The following is a 25,640-nucleotide window of genomic DNA, read 5'->3' on the forward strand; positions in this document are numbered from 1 at the left end:
GTTTCTGAGGCTGGGCTAATTAGGACTGATGAGCTTGTCTGCAGCTTTCTGGTGCAGGGGTGATGTTTCCTCCTTCAGAACTCTCCTGGATCCCTTTGGCATGGGAGGCTTTGCACCAAGCTGCTCTGGTCACACAGATGTGACCAAAGGGGGGGACAGTGCTGCAAAGCGTCGTGCCAGAGAGGAAGATGAGGTCACTGCAAATCCAGGCTGGCAGGACACTGCAGGGGAGGTGCTGGCAGGCAGAGCAGCTTCTGCACAGCTGTGACAAACAGACCGTGTGTTGTCACCTGGTAACACCAACAGCTTCCCTGCATGGAGGTGTGCTTCCTACCAGCTTCCTAACCAAATCAAAGGGCATCACTTCTACCCTTTTTTTCTTCTTTCTTGTGTTTCTTGTAGAATATTCTCCTAAGTCTGAGTTGTAGGCGCAGTCTCGAAATTTTTACAGCTGGCTGTGCTATGTGGCTGTGAGGGAAATGCCTGGAGGTCAGGCCTCCTTTTCAGTAATGCAAGTGGGACTGATTATTAACCACTGCACCAGGTCCTGGCATTGCTGGCAGATGCCATCAATAACATTAGTTCAACATGTCAGCTCTGTCCACAGCTTCAGTTTAGTGGTACTCGTGCTCTGCACCTCCAGCTCCTCTCTCTGCTGAGAGCTGAGGAGGGAGGAAAGAGGGAGAGAATTGTCTGAGTGGAAATAAAACAAACAAATAAATAAATATCTGTGTTTGAAGACAATAAAGCAAGTTCACAGGTAATCCTCTGGCTGAGTTTCTAGCTGTTACTCCTGAGCTGTCTGGTGTCAAAGCAATAGGGGTCCATCGTGCAGCAGCTGACTTCAGTGCAGGAGCAGTTATTGTCTTAGACTTCTGAGGTGTGTTATAGTTTTAATATTATTATTATTATTTCTTTGCTTATAGTATCTTAAGGCCTCTTCATATCCCGAATAAAGCTCTAGGGAGTCATAAAGGCAGAGGCTGAGTTTCAGCTCAGACACTCTTCGCATCTCTTTGATAGCTGTTTAGTATGTTGCCTTAATCTTGGAAGCAAGACCCTGAGATGCACCCCAGGGAAAGCCTCGAGATGTTCTTTGTATTTTTTGCCCCTGAGAAAATAACTCTCTTGCTGTGGAAATGACATCTTTTTTTCTCTGAAATGTCACCGCTTCTGCCTGCTGGTTGTAACTCTGCCACACTAAAATATCTTAAGTCTTTTAAAGTAAAATAATAAAACATTTAGGAATCTATGCAGTGCTGCTGAGCATTCTCATTGTTCTGTGTTAATGCCCTTCAGTTCCCATAAACTTCTGCCTCTGTTTTCTTCTTATTATTAATTATTGCTACACTTTTTGAACCCATACCTTCCTTGGCAAAGCTTGCAGTAGAGGTGAATAAGAGGAGAGCAGAAATGATGTCAGACATTTGCCCACTGTGATGAAAACATTTAAGAGACTGTTCAGAGAGCAAAAGTCAGTTTTCCTGGGTCCCTAGACCCTGCCTAGCACTGAGGCTTTTTCTTCAGATTGTCTGTGTGCTCTTCTGAACAGGTCCTGCCTTGTCCAGCCATTCAGTACATATTTGAGCTCTGGATTATGTTCATCATAACTGTGGATTCATGCTTTGCTCAGAGGGCCTCAGAAGAGAAACTGAATTACAATATCTAGTCCACAGGAAAATGTATTTGTGATCAGAGAAGATGTTTTTTATGTCAAATGATATTTGCATATGCTGGGTCTGCTAGAGATGAGGTGGTGGTGGTGCTGTCCCAGTAGTTTCTGTCCTCTAACAAAAATGGACTGAAAGAACTCCTCAGGAGAGCTGCAGAAGTTTATGTGTGAAATCTCTCCTTTTTTCCATCCACCTGTGGTTTTGGCTCAGAGATAATCTTCCAGCTATACAGAGGTGCTCAGACCCGAGGATCCCAAAGTATTTTACAAATACAAGTTTATATAGAAGAAAAAATAAAAATCAACACAAGATCAGAGCTCTGTCCCCTGTCATGGATTACTGAGCATGTAGGGCTTCATTAACCACGAGATGCTCACTAACAAATGTCTAGTAGAGAGTGATGTGCAGTCTGTCCTAACTTGGAGCTCACACCATGCTTAGGGCCAGGATTTATTCTGGACTCCTGAGAGTTGCTAAGGAAACAAGCTGGGAATGGAGCAGGAACTCTCACAGAAGCTTGGCTGCAGAGAGGATTTGTGCTGTTATTGGCAGAGGCAGCAGTTGGTCCAGCCCCTGATGTGTGATGCATTAAGGGGTACACATGATGCATTCACTGAGTGCCAAAGACGAGGGATTTTGCACTTTTAGCTCCTTTTTTGGTAGACCTGAGCTCTGTCTATCTCCTGCCCTGCTCTCCAGATGCATGAAGCTGCCATTGATTACACTGATTTACTCTGATGCAGGGCCTTGGTGTAAAACCAAACACAGACTATTCACAATCAGCAAGGATCCACAGCTTGGAGAATTCCTCTCTTGAAGGATGAAGTTGATAATCCAAGCCCTGCTTGTGCCACCAGGTTTTAACAAACTGAGAAATTCCTCAGAGGTGTTTGTTATTTTGCAATTACTTTGCAATTGATTTTCTTTAAAAACAATTCATAACTTGTTAAAGATCTCTTCCTCCCTTTTTTCCCCTTGTCCAGTTCCCTTTTCCATCTTTGCCACTGTCTAGTGTTTATATTCAGAGCACCTATTTTTTTTCCCATTGCTTAGGGAGACAATTCCTCTAGAGAAAGAAGAAAAACTCGATCCTGATGATTTGTAAAAGTGGATTTACAGTCAGATTCTCCTGGGGTCTGAGTGTAATTCTTACAATGACTTCTGAAAATTTAGTTGAGGCATTTAAACTATTTGCCTCTATTTGCCCTGCTGTAAAACAGAGGCTAGTTTGGAGCAGTTTCTGTAGACCATATGCGGTTAGTTAATTTACAAATGATTCTGGAGAGAAAACTTCCACATTTGGGAATCCTGAAACCTTGTGCCTCTCTCCATCAGGGCCTGCAGCTGGGAACACAGGAGCTGGAGGAGATGGGGAGCAAGTTTTGCCTTGGTTTGCTGATTCTACACCTCAAATCCCTGCCCTGCAGCAAGGAGCTGATGGCTCAGGCAGCACTGCTGCTGGATCTGGAGGAGGAGATAACAGACAGGGCACAAAGGTCAGTGACTGTCATAGCCAGAGGGCTCTGCTGGGGGAATTGAATTGGTGGGGGTATGTTTTGGGTTTAAATCTGCAGAAATGGACTCTCCTTGTGGATGAGATTTGCATCTTGGGAACTGCAATGTGTTGAGAGTAATTGGAATTGAGATGTAATTGACTCCCATCAATTGACTTCCATCAAAGAAACTACTGAAAGAGTGGGTCCATGTCCTGCAGCCATCCATGTGGAGAAAATAAGTTAAAGAGAAGTACCTGATTTTTATTTTCCATTTTCCTATCAAAGCTGATTAATGGAACATGGGGATGGTACTGTCCCAGAAAATGCATCAGCAGGAAATATTTTCCTGCTCACTGAGTGTCACATGGGATGTTGTCCAGCTCATATCCTCCATGGAGAGGATCTCTTATAGGGAAAACATTCTCTAAGTGCTGCAGGGTAGAGAACAAGTTCTGCAGATTGTAAAAGGACCTTGATAGTCTGATTTAGAAACTGTGGGCCTCATTCTGCAAGTATATTCCTAAAAATTCTTCTTTTCCTCACTGAATGGTGTCCTTTAGTCTTTTAGAGCATAGATTTATGACTTTTGATGCACAGGAAGAAGTTTTGATCCCACTGTTTATTTAGGATGTATTTTTCCAAACTGCAAAATTAGTTTACTTGCTTCCTGTGATCAGTGGGAAGCATCTCAGTGAGTTTACACCATTATTAATGCAAGATTAATTCAACCTGGAAAAGTGTCTGAGTGTGAGATTATTCAGCTTGAATTTGTGATGAAGCAAAAGTACATAATTTCTCCAGGCCACCATCACTTGTTAGTGCTATGTGCATCACATATGGTTGCAAGAATGTTTTTCCAAGACAAATGCAGAAAGAAGACTTAGTGATGTGACATGATTTGAAGCTCCCCGATGGCTTTGCCATCAAAGAGCTCTCTCAGCTTCGTCAATGAACATCAAGTTTTTCATTTGCAGAAATACCCCTGTAATTTATGGCAGACTTCCAGTCTCTCCCCTGCAGGAACATTTACCCAACATTAGCACCACCTGTTCCTCTTGCCAAAACCCATTCTTGCAAGCTTGTTCACCGTTTTAAATGTTTATGAGGGATGGTTTAAAAAGAGGGATAAGATGTAGAGGCATTCCTTTGGATTAGCTGTGCTCACTTGTACATGTGAACATATAAATGGAGCAGTTCAGGCTGGTGCTAAACATCATCCATGTTGTGAATAACCATCCAAAAAATCATTGGTATGTCATTAGAGAGAGCTGCTGGAATGTGGCTAAGTGGATGGTTTTGAGATATAAATAAAATGCTCAGTTTTGAACTGGAGCTAGAAGGGCCTTGCATGAAAATAATGTATGGGAAGAGAAACATCAAACCCTGACTTCCCTCAGACACTGACAAAAAGCCATCTGGTCACAGTAACTCAGCGAGCATTTTCTCTGATCCTTGGAGCCTTCTGTTGCTTTTTGCTTTAGTTGACTTCACATTAATGGGAATTCATTCTATTTATCCCATATTGTGTGGTAGTTGATCAGTACAGAAGGAAGCTCTATAATTACAAATATTTTTAAAGAAGCTAGCAAAAAAGTAAAAGTTCTCTTAGTAAAGCTCCCATGTGTCCTCAACAGCTGAAAGCAAAGTCTTCTACCCCTTTGAGTTCATCCAGCACTAGTGAGTACCTCTGTGACACCCAGGAATGAATGTCACTGCTAAAAGACAATTGATAGTTAGTTGGTAATTTTCACTTCCCTGGATATAATTGCAGCTTTGTGAAACTTTACTAGCTTGGATGCAATTACCATTTGCAGACCAGGAAAGCAGCTGAACTGAGAATCCCACCCAGAGGTGTCACATTGCAGGAGTTGTTGCGAAAGGTAGGGTGAAGGGAAATGGAGGGACCAAAGTGTTTGCTAGCATATTCTTTTAAAAAATAAATAATTCGTGGAAAAGGATTGTGCTTGATATTGATTCTGATTCAGAAAATTAATACTACCCTCCTGGGTTTCTCTGAGCCTAGCCAGGAGACTTGCATGGTTTGGTTTTAGTGGGAATATTGGAACCAATGGAGAATGCAGGATATGGAGAGCTCACTGATACAGACACGAGGGCAGCTATTTCTATATCACTCTCTACTCACAGGTTTTGAAAAAAAAAAAATTATTCTCTATCAAAACATTTCTCTGGAGGAACCGGAGGGGTGCCACTCAGTCTAATATTAATCTGTAAATATTAAATCTGATCTAGTTCTGTGAAGTAGCACCAGAGCCTCACAGCTTTACTGCTGGTATATCATTACATAAATGGAAATTACACTCTGCTGCTTCCTAGACTAGGCCCACCTTTGTGGGTTTAAGGAGAGTGAAATGTTTGTAGTTTAAAATTAGCTCTGTTTTCTTCTGTGGTTACCAGAAAAACACACATTATCCTTGCATGCTTTCTGTACTTTGCTTCAGAAAGTGTGAGTAGGTGTGAATGAAAATACCCACATTTCTGTGTACCTTTGCCAAAACAAAGTCAGACTTGGGGATCCTTCAGGTGTGACACACGTAAAGTTCTGGCTGGTTACCTGGTGAAATTTTTTTCTGAAATGCTTTAAATAGTGAACAGCAGTGTATTTTCAACAGCTTACAGGTTGTCCCTGTTCCAGGCTTCTTCAGTGTCCTGGTCCCAGGAAATGATATGCATGACAGATATTTAAGTGGGAGGCAATAGCTTTTACTGTAGCTAATGTTTTCTGGCAAAGCAAAATGTGTCCCAAAGGCTGTCCTGCTGGCATGTCTAGAAAAAGATACAAATATGGGTGAGTCTTTCCATAGCAGTATTCACCAATATCAAAAGAAAAGTACTGCTCAGCCTTGATGAAAACACGAGCTTTTCTTAGTTGTTACAGTTTTGTTTTGTGGAAATCAAGCTGAAATTAAGCTGTGAGAAGTGTGAGCTATTGCACAGTGCTTATGTTAAATGCATCTATCTCAATCTAATGTGTTTTCTATGTAAGGGTTTCTGAGTGCCCATCTCTGTAATACTCTGGGTGACAGGTCAAGCTGTGGAACAAGAAGTTAATCCAGCACTGGATAAAGCTGGCTCCCAGATGAAATGTCTCGTTGCAAAGGTACAGAGATCAAAAGCTGTGGAGCCAGAGATCTCTTCTGTTGTGAAATCCCTGCAGTTCATGTCCTGCATTTGTCTCTCTTTGCCCTGGTGTCTGCTGTGCGTGGCATTGACTTGGCATCTCAGCATCTCCCTCCGACAGCAAACACTTTCACCTGTCAAGGTTCATAACTGTTTGTGTCCTTTAATTTTCCTCTTCAGGCTCTCTGTGCTCTGGGTATGCTGCAGTCTTATTCTCTCACCACTGCTGTGAGGGGGATAAAGCAGCAGGCTGGACCCTGCCTGCTTCCCTGGAATAAACTATTTGCTGTGCACTTTATAGAGCTCTCTCAGAGGCAGTGGTCAGTAAATTGGAGTGAGGCAATAGCTGTCAGGGAAGTGCCTGCTCTAATGGAGGCATCCTGTGCGACTGGGGGATTTCTCACACCAGATTGAGTCCATTGTGCTCAGTGTGCTGTCTCCAATAAGCCAAAGAAAGGTGAGAGAAGCCTTTAGCAGACCTCACTAAACACGATTCTGTGCACAGGCAAGAATTTCGTCCTGTCCTCACTTCACTGTCTATCTTTCCCCAAAACTGTCAACTGCAAAAGGAATCATTCACAAGCATGAGTGGGGCAATGCTTGGAAAAAGTTCACCGCAGAGGCAGAATGAGAATAAGCAAGAGGGGCTGAACCTCTACCAGTGGGGCTGTGTGGCTAAGGGGACAGTAGAGTATTTCTCCTAAACACATGATGTCCAAGGATATAATGACTTTTGCCTAGCAGCTCTGTGTCACTGTTTTCAACATGTGGCAGCTGTCTCAGGAGCATGGACAGGAGAAAGTGCAAGATGCAGCACAGAAGATGCATTAGAGCTACAGTGTGTGATGGTGAGGAAGAAAGAAATTGCTCCAGGCATTAGTTGGTCTTTTAATTAGCATCCTGTGCTTCTGGGACACATCATATTGACTCTCACAAGTTATTGAGGCACTGTCACCTTCATGTTATACAAGACCTCTGTAGGGATTTTGTTGTTGTGTCTTTTTTTGTTCACTAATGGTATTTGGGTGTTTTACTGCATTGAATAGCCCATTTTACACCAGCATTGAATAGGGTTGATCTTATGAACCACTCTGCCAAGGTCAAAGGCCAAGGATGTGGAGAATTTTCTGGGCTTTGCAGCCACTTTCAACAAACAAAGCCATGTGTCAGATGCTCGTGCAATTTTTTCTGCTCTCTCTCTCAAACTTGGCCTCATAAGACACTACTGCCATGTACTAGGAAGAATTACTGATGTTTCCAGAATCCCACCATGCCTTACAGTCAGTTCTGGCATTCGGAAACTTTCTTCTGGGAAAGTGAAATGCAGCTTGTACTTTGGACATCATGTTTTTTGACAATAGTTTTCATGCCTTATTTGCTATAAAAGTAATTAAGTTTTAAGTCATTGCTGTCCAGGTAGCTTCACATTTGTCATGACCACAAAGAGGATGGGAAGTGACTGTTCACATAAAGCAGATTTGAGAGAGAGAAAGCAAGAGCAATCCCCTCCCTCTACAGTATCCTCCCCTTCTTTCTTGTGGTTTAAACTGATGGCATATTCCTTAATTTTCTTTTTTTTTCCCTGCCCTTCAGGTTGTGCTAGGAAATGTTTTGCATACACTGCAGCATTTGTAGCCATTTGTTCATGAGACATCATGTGTTGAGACAAGCTTTTGTGAAGTCATATTCTGCTGACTCAGACGTTATTTATCTCCTGTGTTTCTTCATCATTTCTTACCTTTCTTGAGCAGAGCCAAATCTCTTTCCACCCCAGATGGCAAATATCTAGCTCTGCTATTAATCAAAAGCAGAAGGCTTAATCATTGCTCTATTTCTTTGTCCAGATGTAATCTCTTCATCTTCCATGCAGTGAGCAGAGTTAGATCGGTCAGCATACGGATTTCAAAGCCAGGAATTGACAAGAGGGATTTGCAGATTATTTGGAACTGTGTTTGCTGTTCTTCTATACCACATTGATGCACCATCATGATCCTGGATAGTATTGAACTGTTGGATTTCCCATCTTTTCACTATAATGCACCTTCCCCTGATTATGGCTGTGCAAGCAATTTCACTCATCTTTTAAACTGTGTGCCCAAAAGGGTTCAAGGGTTCAAATGCAAGACAGAACCTCACCCTGTACAGCACTCCATCCCCTCTCAGTTCAGGTGGAGCAGAGGTTACAGTCCTGAGGCAGACTGGACAGCTGGACTCTAGGGAGCCCTCTGACTTATGGCTGAAGATGAAAGTGCTTTTCCATCATTTAGAGAATCTAACCACAGCAGGGATTATTTGACCAGATTTTTGATTCAGGTTTTTATTTGACTGGAGTTCCATTTTTTCTGTAAGTAAAGATTTGGTGCATTTTTAACCTTGATCATCTGTAGACATTAAATACCTTGTGGCAGCTTTCAGAAGAGGAGGAAGTTTATTGATTCTGTTTTTTCGCTTAGTCACAAATTTTATTGCTGGTAAAGGAATTTGAAATTTCTACTGCTTTATGAGCATCTCTGGATGAGGTATTTCTGTATTTGGATGCTGGAGAGAAAAGTGCTGTGGGAATGCATTTACCTAAGTAAGCCAAACTACTTTGTCACTTTGGTGCAGAACAGGGGCAAAAGGGGTTTCTATAATGCATTTCATAAAACACTTGTGAGAGCACAGCCTAACATTAACTCAGTGTGACAGGTGTGAGAGTGGATGGAGCTGGGCTTTGGCTTCAGAGTAGTCTCACGGTGCTGTAACCATTTAGGATCAGTTCAGGAAATGCTTTAAGTCCTGACTGTTTTATAACACTCTCCAGTGATTTTTCACACTGATGTTGCAAAAGAGTGGTATCTTCTTGCCCCCGCAGGGTCTGATCTAAAGAATTGCTGCCTCTGCTACTGTGAGGAAAAACCATCAGATTTCAAGTTTGGATCTATCACAGACTTTAGATTTTATTGTTTTTATGTGCCTCGATAATCTTGTTTTGAAAATAAAAATGTGAACCTTCTTCTGTCCACCCTTTCATCCTTCTTATCCTGCTCTCTTCTGCACCTCTCCTTTGTTATCAGGAGAATACAAGCCCAGAGAATTCTTTGGAGGCTCAGCCAAGCAATGCAGCCTATAATGAATATATTTGGTATTCAGAAGGGTTTCATGTAGCTGTTCACAGGTGAGCCGCTGGAATTCAGCAACTTTTCATTAACACTTTCTAGAGCCGTCCCTATTTTCCTCCTATTGATTTTTATTATTATTATTCTGAAATGGCTTGCAAACTGCTCAGCTTCTGTTGACTGTTATCAAATGCCAGCTCCAGCTACGCCAGACTGGGTATAAGTATTCATGCTCATTTCAGAGGTAATTAATTTATCCTTTTTCAGCTAATAATAACAATTTAAATAGATGCAGAAAGGAAGGAGAGGAAAAGAGCAAATGGGAAGAGAAAGAGATCATAGAAGGAACTTCAAACATGCACAGAAGCTCTGCTTGCTGTCGTATCTGTCTGAGGTTATTCAAATTACCATACTCATACAGATCTGACTGGACTACAGATAATGAACTTGTATATATCCAGCTGAACAAATGGGCTCTGCAGTGCCCTTTCTGTGAGGCATTTTGCTATGGTGCTGTCTGGCATCAGACATTTTGGTATTGATTAGGAGCATCTGTATTTCTGTGCTGCAGTCTTTCTCCCTTAAGGTCTAACTTGAAATATGAAAGCCACTGGGGTTCTTCTCATGCTGGGATGGAAAAATAAACCTGAGGGCTATCAGGGGTTCAGAAGTTCCCATTTATGAAACATTTCCCAGAACAATGCATTGTGAGGGAGGCAGTCTTTTCTCTGAGGTGGCCTTTATATAGACCAGGACACTGCTGACACCACAATAGATTTTTTTTTCCTAAGAGGATGCAAAGGATAATGGGAGAATCAGTCTGCTTAAACTATTGATCATTTTGAATGCAGGCAGAGGTGAGATTTCAGATTGAACATGTCACAAGCCTGGTGCTGAAGAGGCAGATGTAGGGGACTATATATAGCCTTATATAGACTATATCTATATTGCAGTAGTAGCTGAACACCAGTTGCATTAGATTTAGGTCTCTAGCGTTAGAGCAGGAAGAGAAAACTTTGTCAGTGCAACTCTGCTGGTGATCCCTGTCCTTTGTTTCCAGCTGTTTGACCTCATTCAGAGGATATGGATGCACAAGGCACAACTGTAGTGAGAGTCCTTGTGTCTTCAGATGGGTGGGAACCACAGATAAACACTAAGGTTTTTCAAGGATCTTGGTTATTTAGTGCTTCCTTGTGGAACTTTTCCAAATGGTGTTCCCAGAGTCCTGAAACAGCTTGAGACTTGTGGAAACCAGAGAACAGTCAGATCTGTCATACCAGTACACATGCTATGGTAGCTTCTTTCAGGCAGGCAAAGCAATGGAATGAGTGAGTTAGTAATTAGATGAAGTGCACTTCCAACCCTTTAGAAGTAAACACGTTTTTGGGAAGAAGAAAATATTTTTCCCCCTCTTCATTGCAATTGTCAGTTGAGTAGACCTCTAATTAATCTGTTCCCAGCTCCCACCAGAGCTTTTTGAAGAATACATTCATGTAGGTGAAAATTAGACTGGTTGAGGGTCAAAACAGACTTTTCTATCCCATGCGTTGGAGAGTTAATCATGAAGCACAGAGCAGGAACCAGAGACTTAGATCTGGATTATCTGGATCAAAGGCTTCACCACGTGGAGTTCTCACCCCTTGAATCCACACAGTGGCTCAGATGTCCAACTTTCACAGAATTTAGAAGCAAATCAGAATGAATGCCTGTGGTCTGTGAGCCTCTGTAGAGCAGAATGTCTCCCCACCCACCAGCAGCATCAGAGGCTCCAGTCCTGCAGAGCAGGATGTGGTGCTGGATGCATACTTTGCCACTGTCTGAATTGGGTTTCCTGTCATGGGTGAAATACAGGGCTAGAAGGAGCTGAATCCCCTGTGAAACAACCAGTGGTTTCACCAGAAGTTTGTACCTGTATAAATTATTCAGACAATAAGAGCTAAGGAGTCCCAAATGAATTTAACAATGCTCATAGTCTCATTGTGTCCCCAGCACTGCCTCCTTTTTCTGCAAGGAGAAAGCAAGAGCAGAGATTTCTGCTTTCGAGGCAAATGCTGTGTTGCAAGTCCTTTTGGTTTGGTGCCCAGCCTGCAAATGAGAGTCTGACCAAGTCTCTCCTACTGTGGTGACAATGTGCAGCTGCTATCTAGGAGCACATCAAAAACTTAGCAAGACAAACAAGAGACTAAATGGTTAAAGGGATAGAGAAGGAAGAGAAATTCATAATTAAAGCTGTCAAGTTGCAGTAAAAGGAGTGCACAGCCTGGAAGGAAAGCGGGTGGGCGAGCAAAGTGTCATATTTGCAGGTGAAAGTTGGCACTTGAACAGCATTTTAAAGTACTCCAAAGCCACCTCCACTGACACCTCAGCTGTACTGTATATTCTGTCAGAGGCTCTGGCTGTTCAGTGTTTTGTGGCTGTGACTCAAACACAGACCCTGCCTCTAGCTGCCTCACTAGTACTGCACAGAGAGACAGGCAGAGGAGCTGTGTGAGACTGGAGATAAATACGTGCAGGTTGTTGTTCCAGGGCTCAGCACACGTGCACCAGAGTGGATGAGTGCTCATGCACAGTGAAATGTGAAAGCCAGTTCCTGTAGCCCCTGTTGATCCACTGTATTCTCAGAGAAACCATATGGATTTATTGGGATGTGTATGTTTAACGTGATGTTGGTAAAAAGGACTTGTGAGAATTAGAGTGGAGTCGAGAGTAGAAGGCTGTGAGGGGGAAGATGCACATGAAATTAATACTTGGGCTTTTATTTTTTGTCTGCAGAGCAGAAATGTATTCAAGCTTAACATCCCAGATCCTATTCTCATGAATGCAGGGAAAATTCTCTTTCAAGCACAACACAGACACCATCTGTCTCTGGCCCTGGTCACTCTGTATCATTTAGCAATGTTAAGGGATCTTCTCCACAGAGCACTGCCACTTTATTATTGCTGTCACAGTGCAGTGTGAGAGGAGTGGGGCTGATTCCAGTCTGGAAGAGCGCAGAAGGACCTGTGATGTGCTGGAAAGGCTCCGTGTGCCCATGAGAATGGGGATAGTGGGAAAGGAAGCCAAGATTCAGCAGAACTCTCTGGAAAATTGTGACTCTGAAAGAATTGGGGTAGGATACAAAGGCCAAAACAAATGGAAAACCAGCCCTGTTTCTGGTGAGATTTCCTTTCTCAAGGAAAGATTGTCACTTCCTTCTGCTCTTGAATCTCTGGGAAGATGCTGAGGGTGTAGGCTGTTGCTGCCTGGATGAGTGCTAAAGGAAGTCATTGTGCCAGGGCAAGGGCTGCTGTCAGAACAGAAGGGAGAGACAGACTCAGAACAAGCATTGAAAAGAAAAAGCATTCCCTTTGTTTTGGGGTATTTTCTCTGTTTCCTCCCCCTGTTCCATCTCCCATTCCTATTTCTATTTGTTCCTGTTAAAATGTGCTTTTAACTGGAGGAATGTTTAAACTTCTGGAAGGCCAGATTTCATTTTTAAGGTAACAGTAGCATGCTTTATGGTTAGACTTTCAAATACATCCCTAACCATTTAAAAATACTTAATCAGCAGCTTTATCTATGGCACATTATTCACCATTTAATCTATAATGGCTTCCTTTTAAGTGTTAGCAGGTACTTACTACCTTAAATCCCTATTTAAACATGAGTTTGAGGATTTGGACTTGTAAGGGAGAGTAAGCAATAAAAGCAGCTGAATTCCAGAACAAGATTCTGCTATCAGGCCAGTATGATCAGAAATTAGGAATAAGGGGAAGAATAGAAAGCATCTGTTCTCTATTTCTGTGTGTAATCTGTTTGTTCTGTCTAGTCTACCCAACAAGTTTTCACATCACATTCTGTACTTGAGAATTTTTTTCTGAAGATGCCAGTTTATAGCATCCTCCAAAAAGCACCAGCATCTCATTAAAAGATAAAAGTCCTATGCAATTCAAAGAGAAAGCAAACACCCATTTCAAATAATAAAGCTGCGTCTCATCTTCCATTGAACTGCAGGGGGCAGCCAAGAATTTGGGTAAAGTGTTGCTACCTGGATTTATCTTGTCAGGCTTTTCCTAGAATTAATGCTTATTTTTTGTTCCAGCGCACAACCTGTGTTTTTCATCTACGAAAAAGTGAATCATAAGAGAGGATCCACTGTAGTACTTTAATACAGTCAAGTGTCCTTCCTGAGAGTGCTCAGCAGTGGAGATTTCAAAGAGAGAAGCAACAACTTGCCATAGTGGACAACTACACAATGCCCCTGTCCTCTGGGGGAATGATTTTCTATCTTCAGACAGTGATTTATTTATTTATACCTGGGAACATGAGGATTCTTAGCCTTTCCGAGTAATTAGAATAACAATAATTCCATCTAATGAAATGTTCCAGTGCTCTCATTTTCTTTATAAGTGCCCAATGCTTTTTGAATCTTGCAGTGCTTCTCGCTGCACCCTGCTATCTTGTGAGTTTTATAGATTAGCTGCATGTTGTGAGGAAAGAAAATATTTCCTTTCATCTGCTGCTCTTTCACCTTTGCAAATGCACCTCTATCTTCTGCTGTAACAGAGAATAATTGGGAGTGTCCAATTTTCCAGGAATTTTGTAAACAACTATCACCTCCCTTCTCATGCATCTAGTCATGAGAGAAGATAATTTTTTAAACCTTATTCCTCTAACTACTTTTATCACCTACTTTGTGCCCTGTTTATTTATGTGGTACATTTGAGATATAGGAAAACAAGAATTCAGAATGGGTTTTCCAGGGAATGTGTAGCATTTGTTATAGTTACAGTTTTGTAATATTTTTAGTGTTGTCCATTGCCTTGCCATTGAGGTTTATTATTTTCAGGAAGGATGGTATTTTCCCGGATTAATCAGCTCTATCCTCACTTGTTTTTGATCAACTGTATTGGAGAAACCATTTTACCTTTAAGCAGTTTTCTTGGAGGATTATTGGCCACAAATGGGGTTGGTGAAGGACACCAGAGTCTCTCAGGTGAATGCCCACAGAAAGTGATGTCTTTTTTTAGACCTTTTAGATTTCAGTGTTAATGTGTCTGGCCTGAAGAAAGTGCTTATTCTTACCTAAATATCACAGAAAGGACTGAGCAGAAAAGAGAAAAAAAAGTGGATGAGGATGTGATGCTGGCAGTTTGTGAGAGGTACAGAACAGAGAGAAAAAGATGGACAGTCCCTGTCAGAGGTGGATTTGGAAGGGTAAGGGCAGGACAAGACTTAAGCCCTCTCCCTGCCTTCCCCTCAGCTCATGGGAGTGATTCTCACCATTACAGAACCTCATTTCGGGAACTCAGGATTAAAAAAAAGGGCTGAGTGGAAATATAAATAATGGATTAGGCTGAAAAAATGGTTTAGGCACTTTGACAATGTCTCTGAGGTGTCTTTGCCCCTTTCAAGGAGAAACAGATTGGAGACATGAGATGCAGAAACATGGCTTTTGTTCACTTTTCTCTCTCACGTTTTAAAATCATATCCAAACTCTTTTTGTGCAAATGTGCTGTTCATGATCAAAGACTTATCTCGGAGCAAAGAAAGTCCCTGAAGAGCAAGGCCTGAAGGCTAAGCCTGCAGTGCAGCTGGCTGTATCCCAGTGTGTTTGGGAAATCTACTCAGGCATGACCCAGCATCTGCTGATCCAGTCGAGTGGGGAGCAGAGTACCCCACATCCTTCCCTAACTTTTGATCCTTGCTCCCTTTGCCAGCCCAGGTCCCTCTGGAAGCCATGCTCCATCAGGAGTTTGCCCTTAGCAGGGTCAGGTGTCTGTAAGGCCTTTCTGTAAGGCAACATCTGCTAATTTGTGAAATTTATCATAAATTGAATGCTTTGGCATGGGGGCTGGAATTTTTCTGAGAAGGGATAATGGATGGGATCAATGGAGGTCTTTGCCCTTTTCAGTGTATTTTTTCTCGTTTTCTGGCATTTCCATCCACTCACAGAGTGACTCTAATAGCAACCAGCTTTTGGGAAAGCATCAACAGAAAGATGTTCAGTGAAACTTCAGAGCTGATGCCCTGCAGGTATAACAGGAACAGCCATGAAAGCAGCAGACCTGCTTGCACAGACATCTCTCCTGCCTTGTGATGCTTTCCTGCCTGTCCTGCCTCCCTTGTGGGACACTGGATTTGTGTGGAGAAGGCTGCTGTTAGCACAGCTCCAACACCTCACAGACAGCAGTGCCCTTGATGTGTCATTAGAAATGTCCTTGACACACTGTGGCATCAGGAGGAAGGCTTGTGATGCTAATTGCTGGCAGCACTGTTCTACCCTGGATGTTCCACAGAAAGCCCCAGTACATTTTGTTTTACTTTTGAGGGAGGGAGGCTGGCTTGGTTTTGCTACTATTTTTTTTTATTTTTTTCCCAAAGGGTGTATGAAAGCTGTGAGAGTAAGGCTGAGATCCCAGGAAGGTGACCTTTCTATCCCTGTAGTTTCTGGTGTGCTTTTTGATTATTTTGTTTTGTTTTGGGTTTTTTGTTGTTTAGTTTGGGGTTTTTTTGTCACTGTGTACTCTGTGTGCTCCTGTGTACTCTGCAGCCTTGCAGGACTGTCCTCTCAGCTAGAGGTAATCAGGCAGGGTTTTCAACTACTTCACAGCCTTTATACCCTCTGGGTGTCCAGCCTACCTCCATCTTCTCTAGCAGCAAAAATGTGCTGGAGAATTTCCCTTGTTCACACCTTTAAGTTTTCTAGAACTTACCTGTGCTGTGTAATGATTAAGAAAATTAAGATATGGGGACACATGCCCTTGTTTAGTCCCTGATGATGGGTCAAAAGTGGAAATTAATAAGACAGGAAATTTGTTTCTACTTGGCAGTCAGTAAAAGAAATTCACTGGAACTAAATTCATCATGGAAGAGGCGCAAAGAAGAGAACAGATTATCAGGGAATTAACTCATTAATTAGGTTCATACCAAAATTAAGAAAAGGGTTTTCTTCCAGATAACAACTGAGTTCAAAGATCAGCAAGAATTGGTCTTGGGGTGCACAGCTTTTCTATCACAGCTCTGCCAGGGTTTTATTTTAGCCCAGCATTTGGCTGGTTATAATGGCATATCAGAAAAGCTGCAGGAAGGCATTCAGCAGCCGGCATCATCTAACCACAAAGTGTGAGGACAGAAGCTATTATCAGCCCGTTCACATCACTAAACTCTGGTTCCTGGTGTTAACAGCAGTGTGGGAGCCCTCTCTGTTATGGCACCTTGCTAAATTTAGAGTTTGATTGCAAATCCTCCAGCGGATAGCAGCTGCTTGCTGGTGAGTGGTTTTTTCCAGCATGAGGGTGAGCAGAAACCACATGCAGATTTAAGTGGGGTAAAGTGCTAAAACAGCATCCTCCATGTGGCACTTCTCAGGACCCCCAGCTCGCCCTCTTTGTTCCAATTCTCAGTGTCAGGAAAGGATGGAGGTGAATTCCTGAGTGTTCCCAAGTAGATGGGGCTTGGCTGGAGTCTTCTCACTGTTCTAATGGGAAGCTTCTCTTCATGATTCTTTCTCAGGCTGGCTGTAGCTTGAACTTGGGGTTAATTCAGGACCCACACAGCCCTGTTCTTGTTCAATCAAGATTTATGCTGCCTGCCTTGCTCGCTGCAGTTTAGCACGAGCCTGCCTGCTGTGCAGGTGAAATGTCTCGTGTTGCCAGGTATGGATCCTCTGGTGAAGGGAGCATAGGAGAAAGGAAAAGAACTCACTTTGCAATTACTCTCTGCTCTTTGCTGCAAAATCCTGCCAGGTCCCTTCACAGCCTTCGTGGTGAGAGCTGCTGCTGCCAGATGCCACAAGGTCTCTGTCCCTGGGCTGGAGCAGAGAGGGGATCAGTGTGGGGAGATTGATTTCTGCAGCACGTTTTTAATGAACTAACAAACCAGCGCTAAACACTGGTTGAAATGAGAGTGAATCCATGTGAGAAAAGCCCCCTGCTTTCTCACTTACCCTTTCCTATCTCCTGCTTTTGCTGGGTCTCAGCAGGAATGCAATCAAACCACACTCGGGAACATCTGAGCTGTCTATTTGCCACTTAGGACTTCCTGGGTAGTGAAGTTTCCACATTGTTTATTTAGAGTTAAGTGTTCTGCTGGGTCTCTTCTCACTTTCTGTAAATAACAACTGTCCTCAAAATTCTTCAAGCTGATTACTGAGACTGACAATCTGTGTGTTTTGAGTTGCTGAGCCGTATTAATCCATAATATACTCTGGCCCGTGGATGGGAAAACTAATGCACTGAGGATGTCACAAGAAGTAAAAGCCAAAGGACTTAGTCTTCCTGGACACGTGAAGTACTTTGGCTGTGATGTGAATAAATCTCCCAGCAGCAGCAGTGCATAAAGTGTTAGAGGAATCTGCCTTTGAAATCAACATGATCGAGATTTTATAGCACCAAAACTAATTCAATTTTAGAAAAGATGAGGCACACCTTTTTTTTTTATTTTTTTTTTGCCTACCTGTATCTTGTCATGGTAAATTTTATTCCACTTAATATTGGAGTTGATGGCAGAGGGGCAAACCCACATAGACAAAGAAAAACAATACCTAAGTCCTTCAGACCCACCAATTGGATTCACCCGCTTTATTAACCATCTAAAAGTTTTGTATCTGGCACTGCCAGTTTTCAAGCACTTTCTTTACAGTCATTGAAAGTAATTCATCCCCTCTGTCTTACACACCTTTCACAGGTTCCACTAGGAGCAGAGTAACTAACTAGGGAGTGCCATCTCATCAGAGGGAAAGGAAAAAAAAAATAGAAGAGAAGGGATAGTCTATGGCAGAAATCTTTTCTCCTTGATGTTTTGGAGTTTAAACCTCTTCATATCAGAGTGTGAAAGCTAGAAATGCATCTCCTCAGACCCAGTTAAAAGACAGACCCTAGCAGCCCTTGCTAAAATGCAGATAGGAAAATAAATATGAGGTGCATGGATTATACAATTATACAAAATTCAATCCAGAGTTTATGCTGTGATAATTCAGTCCTGTGTAATCCACACCAGACTGATGGAATATCAGCTTGCCCTGTGGATGTGACCCAAGGCAATTGAAGACTTCCCTGTGCTTTGGAACAGGACAGTTAGGAATGCAGAGTACACATTCAGGGAGCAAAATATTCCTTCTTTGTGCTTTTAGTACAGCGAAATGCTTTGCTGCTCCTTTGGTTTCCTTCCTTCGGTCACAACAAAGGAATGTTGGAAGTGGCTCCAGAGAAACAAAGCCTAGAAAAGAAAAGGGATTTAGAGAGAAAAGATTAGATGAAATTTGTAAGAAAGAGAATTCCCAGTGCCATGTTGCCAGCTCAGCCTTCTGATGGGAAGCCCTTTGCTGCTGATCTGTTATGATTCACTTGGCAGCTCTGCCCAGAGTGGCCTCTGTCCTTCATCTCTGCTGCTCTAAACCAATGCCCAGCAATAACAGCCCTGCCAAGCCTGGCTGCTGCTGGTGCATTGTACCCAGCCTTCATTAATCTATTTGTGCCCAGCAGCTCATCAGTGAAAGTTCCTTCTAATTCCCTTCCTTCTGACCTGCTGTGGACTTCTGAGGAGCAGGAGTGAGTTTGCAAGGGAGGAGTGACCTGTGGCACTCTTGTGGTGTTGGTTGTAGCTTGAGCAAGTTTTATTCAAGCTTTCCTTTAACACTGCACAATTTAATCAGGGCATGCTTATATAGATTTGTACCTCCTCATTTTCCTGTCTTTTGACTTTACAGTGGTTGGCTTTTACTGCTGTTGTCTCCAGCAGAGGTTGATGTTCCTGGTTTGGGTGCCATGCGCATTCTTTTCCCTGCCTCCCATTTCTGATATGCAACAATTCCTGCTAGGGTTGGACAATGATGACAATCAACCTGCAGTGCTCTGGCCAGCCTGAGCTCTTACAGCCCTGCTGCTCCTTTACCTCTGCTCTGAAAGTTTAGATGGAAATGATTCCTCCTATATTATCATTGTGGGGAATGAACTTTTAACTTCATTTGTGTTCGCGTAAAATTGGAGGAGTTAAGGGCTGGCAGGGATCTCCACAGGTTATCAGCTTCCTGCAGTGAGGATCAGCTTTACCTGTACCACTCCTGCTATGTTAATCTAATCTTTTCTAAGAAAAGCTTTAATAATGGAATTACCAGGCTTTCTCCAAATAATCTATTTTAGCTCCTACCACCCTTATATTTTCCAGGTATTTAGCCTGAGTCCTGTCTTGCTACAGGATGTCCTGGACAGTCATTTTCTTACCTATCCAGCCTAGATATAGAGAATTAATTATTTCAATGTGTCTTCTGCACCGTTTTCAGCTGATCCAAGTCCTCCTTGAATTGCTTTGCCCAAGCTGGAAACAGATCAGTAGGAGAGATCTTAATAGTGTTGGATGAAGAGAGAACAGATTAATTTATATGTCAGCTTAAATTCTTTATATCCACACAGTGTTGTATTTGCATTTTTGTAACAGAAAAGAAGGGGTAGCTCATGTTCAGCTTCTAATTTTCAATAACGCAAATCAGTATTTTTTCCCAGTAGAAATACTACCTTGTAATTGGTCCTCATTTTCTGTGTTTGTGCCATTGATTATTCCTGTCTAATTGGAGTAACTTGTACTTGACGCTATTGAATTGAAACTTTTTTTTTTCAGGTTACATCTCTAGTTTGTCATAATTATTTTGAATTTTAATGCAATTTTTGTCTTACTTTAGTTTCATCTGCAAATTGAATTAACATACTTTGTATTTCATCTAAATCTTTAATGAAAATATTGAATTGTACCAAACCCATGTCCGAGTCCTGCAGAAGCTCATTCAACACATCCATTCTGACAGTGAAACACTGAGGACTGTGCTCAGAGTATAGTTTTCCAAACAGTTTAAATAATTACTCTGCTGTAGTTCACCTGGATCCTGCTGCTTATTTTCTGAAAGAATTTGAAATAGTTTCAAAAAACTTTACTATGTGACATCTTGTCCATGAGGTATTCCCCTGGTACTTTCTCAGAGAAGCAAATTAGAATGGGCCATCATAATTTTTTCCTGACAAAGCTGTGTTGGCTGATTCCCACTTCTTTTCTCCTAAGTACTTCCAAATTGTTTCTTTGCTCTGAGCAACTGGAGTTAACCTGACAGGTCTATCGTTTGCTGTCTTCTCCTTTTTTCTGCCTTCAAAAGATAGTTACTCTGTTGTGTCAGTTATCTGGTTCATCACCAGTCCTTCCTAAGTTCAGAAAAAAATAATCATTAACAGCTTTGAGTTTGATTGAGTCAGTTCCTGAGAGCTGCAGAAGGAACACAGTAGATTCAGATCATTTGGAAAATCTGAGCAATTTAACTTCTCTAACCAATCCCTTTTGTGTTCTGGGCCTGCTTTGCTCCTTTGTTCATTCTTAACAATGTTAATTCATCACAGCTGACCTTTTATGAAAACTGATGCAAAAATCACTCTTCTCAGCCTTATTGTCAATAAGTTTTCCTTCTATGGAAAGTGGGCTAACTAATTATGCTGCATTTTACTACTAATAAACTTAAAGAATGATATCCTTTGCTGTGTGATATCTTTGCCAGTCTCATATCACTTTATACTTTCATTTTCCATGTTTTTCCTAGATGTTCTTTTTGTACATTTGCAGTCATTAGGCTATTCGAATTATTTCTTTTTTCAACTTCCTTTGTACTTTTGCCATATGTTTGAAGTCAGTTAAGACCTTTTGGTATGACCAAGCTGGTCTGGCTACCTTTCTTTGCAATAAAATATCTTGATTTTGTCAATTTTTTCTCAGGAACATTCAGGGTTTTCTTTAAACCTCTTATAGAAAAAAAATTCTTAAGGATCCTCCCCCCACACATCCCATCCACCTCCTCTGAATTCTCTGCTTTGGTAGATTTACATGAAGCCTTGGCTGCTTGATCTTCCTCTTTCACTAAGCTTTGGTGGAGTCCTTTCATGGAAGCACCTTTCATGATTCTGGGATTTTTGTTGTCTTTCTCTTATGGTACTGCTTGCAAGGGAGATGGGAGTTTGTGCTTTAATGCTGGAGAGCTTCATGTTTTATGCTGGGTTGACAAGGTCTTTAAAAGGGAGAAAATCTGCTCAATATCAGAGTTCATTGCCTGTGAAGGAAGCTGTGTTCCTGTTCAGAGTCACCTTTGCCTGGAAATCATATTCGCAGTCAGACAAAGTTACAAGATGAATAAAGCCACATTATTCTGTTAAAGTGTAGCTCAAACAAAGATTGCAAATTTCATCACATGCTTGTTGTTGCAAAACGACACGTAAAACCTTTGCTCATTTTATCTGAAGACCTTGGCTTTATCTCGTATTCTGCAAGTTCTGTTTCCCAAAGTCTCTTCATTCTTTGAAGGGATTGTCAGGAGTTTTTTGATCGATTGAAGGTGTTAGAAGTAGATTGAAGTTAGACTCCAGTGTATTGCTACTCCAGCCTGGGTGATGCTCTGTAATAACCCAGAACTGGCCTACAAATCATCTGATTATATCAGCTGGGTGCCTGATGAATGCAAACCCAGGGAGATTTGCTTCCAGATCTCTTGCTGGGTACCCTTGGTCTGCCTTGTGGAATGTGGGGAAATCCAGTAAGTTTAATAGCCTTGACACTGGTCAGTGACAGCATTTTTTCTTTTTTTCCTTCTGACTTAAGTGCCTCTAATTCTCTATTTCGTGTTACTGGCCATTCCCTACCTTGTGCTGCAGTGAGGTTACTCAAAGTGAGGTTTCCCTGGAGCATTTTCCTCTCCAGGATGAACAGCCCCAACTCTCTCATCCTGTTTTGATAGGAGAATCTTCACATCCAAGAAGCAGGTTTGTTATCTCCACTAAAGGCTTCTTGGCTCCCTGTGATAATTCTCTGTTTCTTAGAGCACTTGAGGATATTAAACTTTTACAACTTCTTTTACAAAGACTGTAGGCTTGCTGGGGCAGAGCAGACAGCATTTCTGAGTGTGCATACAGGGGTGGGTGTGTTTAGGTGTTGGAGTGTGCTTGCCTCAGTGTTTTGGAGTGTATTATCCATTTTCCCCAGTGCTTATTATCTGAAGATTGAAATCTGTAGCTGCACTCTGTTGGGTTTATGTCTCCTCTAATTGCAGTGTCTTCTAGCTCATCCTGATTTATAGCTTGCTGAAAAGCATCTATCCCATAGGATAGAAAGCATGATGTGCAATTTTATATGGCAGGACAGATACCAATGAAAAATGAAGACCAACCTTATCTGAGCTGGGAAAAATACAGAGGAACCAAAGGGAGAAATTGAAAAGAAAAGGAAATGTGACAATATATGTTGACCATACCTCTTTCCCTTTGCTCTGAAGTCTTCTGGTCTTCTAGACCAGAGAGGTTTTCATAAAAGGGCTTAAAGGACCAACTGCTTACTAAATAGCCTTCATGCAGAGGTTATGGAGTGTTGTCACTCAGGGAATTGTCCATTCCCAGTGAGTTTACTCTTGTTCAGTGGAACTGCACCTCACCTGCATTGGTGGAAAGAATGAAAATATGAGCTTCCATCATTTCTAAATGCCATTATACTTCTGAGGAGATGAAAACTTTTCTCTGAATACAGCCTTAGACTGAGGTGGACATGAGGTGAAAGAGGCTGAATCAGAGCTCCATGCATATAATATGAGTTTTTCTATTGAATTTGGTGAGCTTTGAATTAGACCCCAAGTGCACAGTATGTGAGACAATGCAGTCTTGAGCAAGAAAATTTCAATACGTTAATTTTTTTTTCAGCACATTTGTTTCTAATCATGTTTTGTATATATATATATTTTTTTTAGCAAAAAGTGCTCTGCTGTCCTGCCTGCAATCTGGAGAATAATAATTATTTCTGATATGCAACCTTTTAGCTGAATGTTAAGAGAGGAGAAGATAGCAGGGAAAAAAACACAAAAAAATTTTCTTGGGATCTTATTCTTTGCACCTTCAGAGAAAGAGTAGACACATTTTCAAGTTCAGTGTTACAAAGCAAAGAATGACCTTAGGAAAGGCAGATGAAAAAAGAAAAAGAAAAGAATGATATTTTTGGTATGGATTTCTGTTTTCTCTCCCCTGTTGCTGCTCTTCTGTTCTCAATAAGGTTTCCTAAGTTCTGGTTATTCACTAAGGGATAAGGTTACAAGTGAAGTACAATACACACTTGAAAATGTGCCTCTTAAGTTTCAAGACCTGGGACAGAATTTCACTATATTTCACAACACATGAATGAGATGCTCCACCTTGGATATGCTCCAAACTAATTTCAAGGCTGAACTTTTCAGTAAATCAGGGCTAGAGCTTGGGACTAAGTGCAGGAGTAGGAGAGAACTGCAACTGTGAAGTGAGGATGGACAGGAACAAACAGAAGATAATACAGCTGGAGACTGAGGGCATTAGCAAAGCCCTGGACCAGAGTTATGGTGCTCCAGGTTCATGCTGGCACATGTTGGTTATGAATAGGCATCACCCTGTCCCTGACAGCAGAAACAGGGACATGGAGTCATTGTGCACCCTCTGCTATCATCAGGGCTGTGTTTCCAGTGAGGGAACAAAGAATAAATCCAACAGGGCTGAGAAACAAGGGCTTGATTGCTGTGCTGAATTCCTGTGTGTGTGAGAACCTGCCTTTGCCCAGCACATGTATTTTTGGTGGTTGACAACTTCGAAAAACTCTGAAACAAAATTTTTTTTGAAAACCCTGGAGAATGTGACTTGGAAGTTCCTAGACCATTTGTTTCTGTTTTGTCTTGCTTTCTTTATCCCATGTCAACAACTTCCTATTTCTAATGGTTTCTTCATTTGTGGTTTTGGCCTTTTCTTTTCCCTCTGTTCCAGCCACATTATATTGAAGCCAAGGCTTTCTAATCTGCATTTGTAACACATACCAAAGACGAGATTAGTTTCAAAATGAGACTAGAAAATAGTACCTGGCTCCCTCAGATAAGCTTGAGACAAAGCCAGAGCAGTGCTGAACTCTTTGGAGTCCTGGTTATTCCATTGACTTCTGCTTCCCTTTTACCCTGCATTGAAATGAAGTTATAGTTCAGAAAAGTGGAAGCAAAGAGTAGCTTTTGAGGTGTCATATTCAATCTCTGTCAATGGTGCCCAAGTGTAATCAAAGGATATTTTTTTCCCCCCTCACAGAAGTACTCTGGCACCAAAAGTACACCTTAGATCTCTCAAACTGGCTGCTTTCTTAGCTGCTGCACTGACAGGGAATGTGGAAACAAAAACCTTGGAGCAGAATTGTTTGTCTTTGTGAAGTAACTGTTTTACTTATATAACAGTATTGTGGTAGCTCCAGCAAAATTCAGTGTCTAATTAGCTTTTTCCTTCTTCTGTACAGCATGACACAAAGGAAACAGAATATGCCTTGGAGCTTTTGGTGTTAAGAACTACAACCAAAGAATATATTTCCACTACTTTAATGCTGTTAATGTCATCATGCCTAGTATTTATCTGTGCAGTGTCCAGGGCTTTGTGTCATGAGAGAAAAGACAGCTAAATTATACAAAATGTCTCCAACAAATGCGAGTTTGGATTTTTGTGTTTGTTTTGATCACAGTTGCATTCTTTCTGTGTTGCTTTCTGCCAGCATCCTGGGGCTAGGGGTGATCTGGGACAGGGGGAGGTGGAAGAACAGATAATAAAACAGTCATGAGAAGGACATGTAGAATTTGCAATGGTGTGCATTGTTTTGAAAGCTAAGCTTTTCCAGCGACAAAACAGAAACACACTCCATGACTTCAGAGCATATGGCAAAACACTGGAGAAAAATCATAGTCTTTTGTCCAGATTTTCACAAACAGAAGAGAGGCAAAAGTTGCAGAATGAACTTACTCATTGTGATTTTTCTGGGTATAGAAAGAGTGGTTTCAGAAGGAATGATTTAAGTGTTGAATTGTGATGGGATTTGATAACAGCCTGTGTCCAATATCCTGAGAAATGGTGTATTAATGCATTGTCCCCATTTCTGAGTCACAAATGAGACTATGATGTTCTTCATTTCCTGAGGATCTGAAAGTGCTATTTAATGACCTAAAATTATTTTTTTAATCTTAACCCGCCATAAAGTTTAGTTACATCTTTATAGAAGTATGTCCATGCCCTAAGTCAGATAGAAGCTTTAAAAAAAAAGAAGAAGAAAACAAACAAAAAGCAAACCCCTTGGTTTATAGGCCATTTGGGGATTTTGGCACAATTAGGATTCTTCAATAGCAGTGATGCAAGTTAAATTAGCTAAAATTTATTGATTCCTCAGTTGAGCTAAATCACCTTTTAGTCCAATAGAGTGTT

At 41.6% G+C, this 25,640-nt stretch overlaps 1 protein-coding gene across 4 annotated transcripts in view; it reads left to right on the forward strand.

Moving 5' to 3' along the window:
* The window catches only part of AGBL1 (AGBL carboxypeptidase 1), a 263,897-nt gene that overhangs the window by 176,920 nt on the left and 61,337 nt on the right, over window positions 1-25,640 (forward strand). For all 4 annotated transcript variants that reach the window (XM_085070420.1, XM_085070421.1, XM_085070423.1 and 1 more), the window contains exon 22: window positions 3,009-3,169. In XM_085070420.1, the coding sequence (XP_084926546.1) occupies window positions 3,009-3,169 (161 nt within the window). The remainder of the gene's footprint in view (window positions 1-3,008; window positions 3,170-25,640) is intronic.

Source organism: Lichenostomus cassidix, chromosome 10, assembly GCF_008360975.1.
Source record: "Lichenostomus cassidix isolate B80296 chromosome 10, HeHo_3.0, whole genome shotgun sequence".
NCBI classification, from domain to species: domain Eukaryota; kingdom Metazoa; phylum Chordata; class Aves; order Passeriformes; family Meliphagidae; genus Lichenostomus; species Lichenostomus cassidix.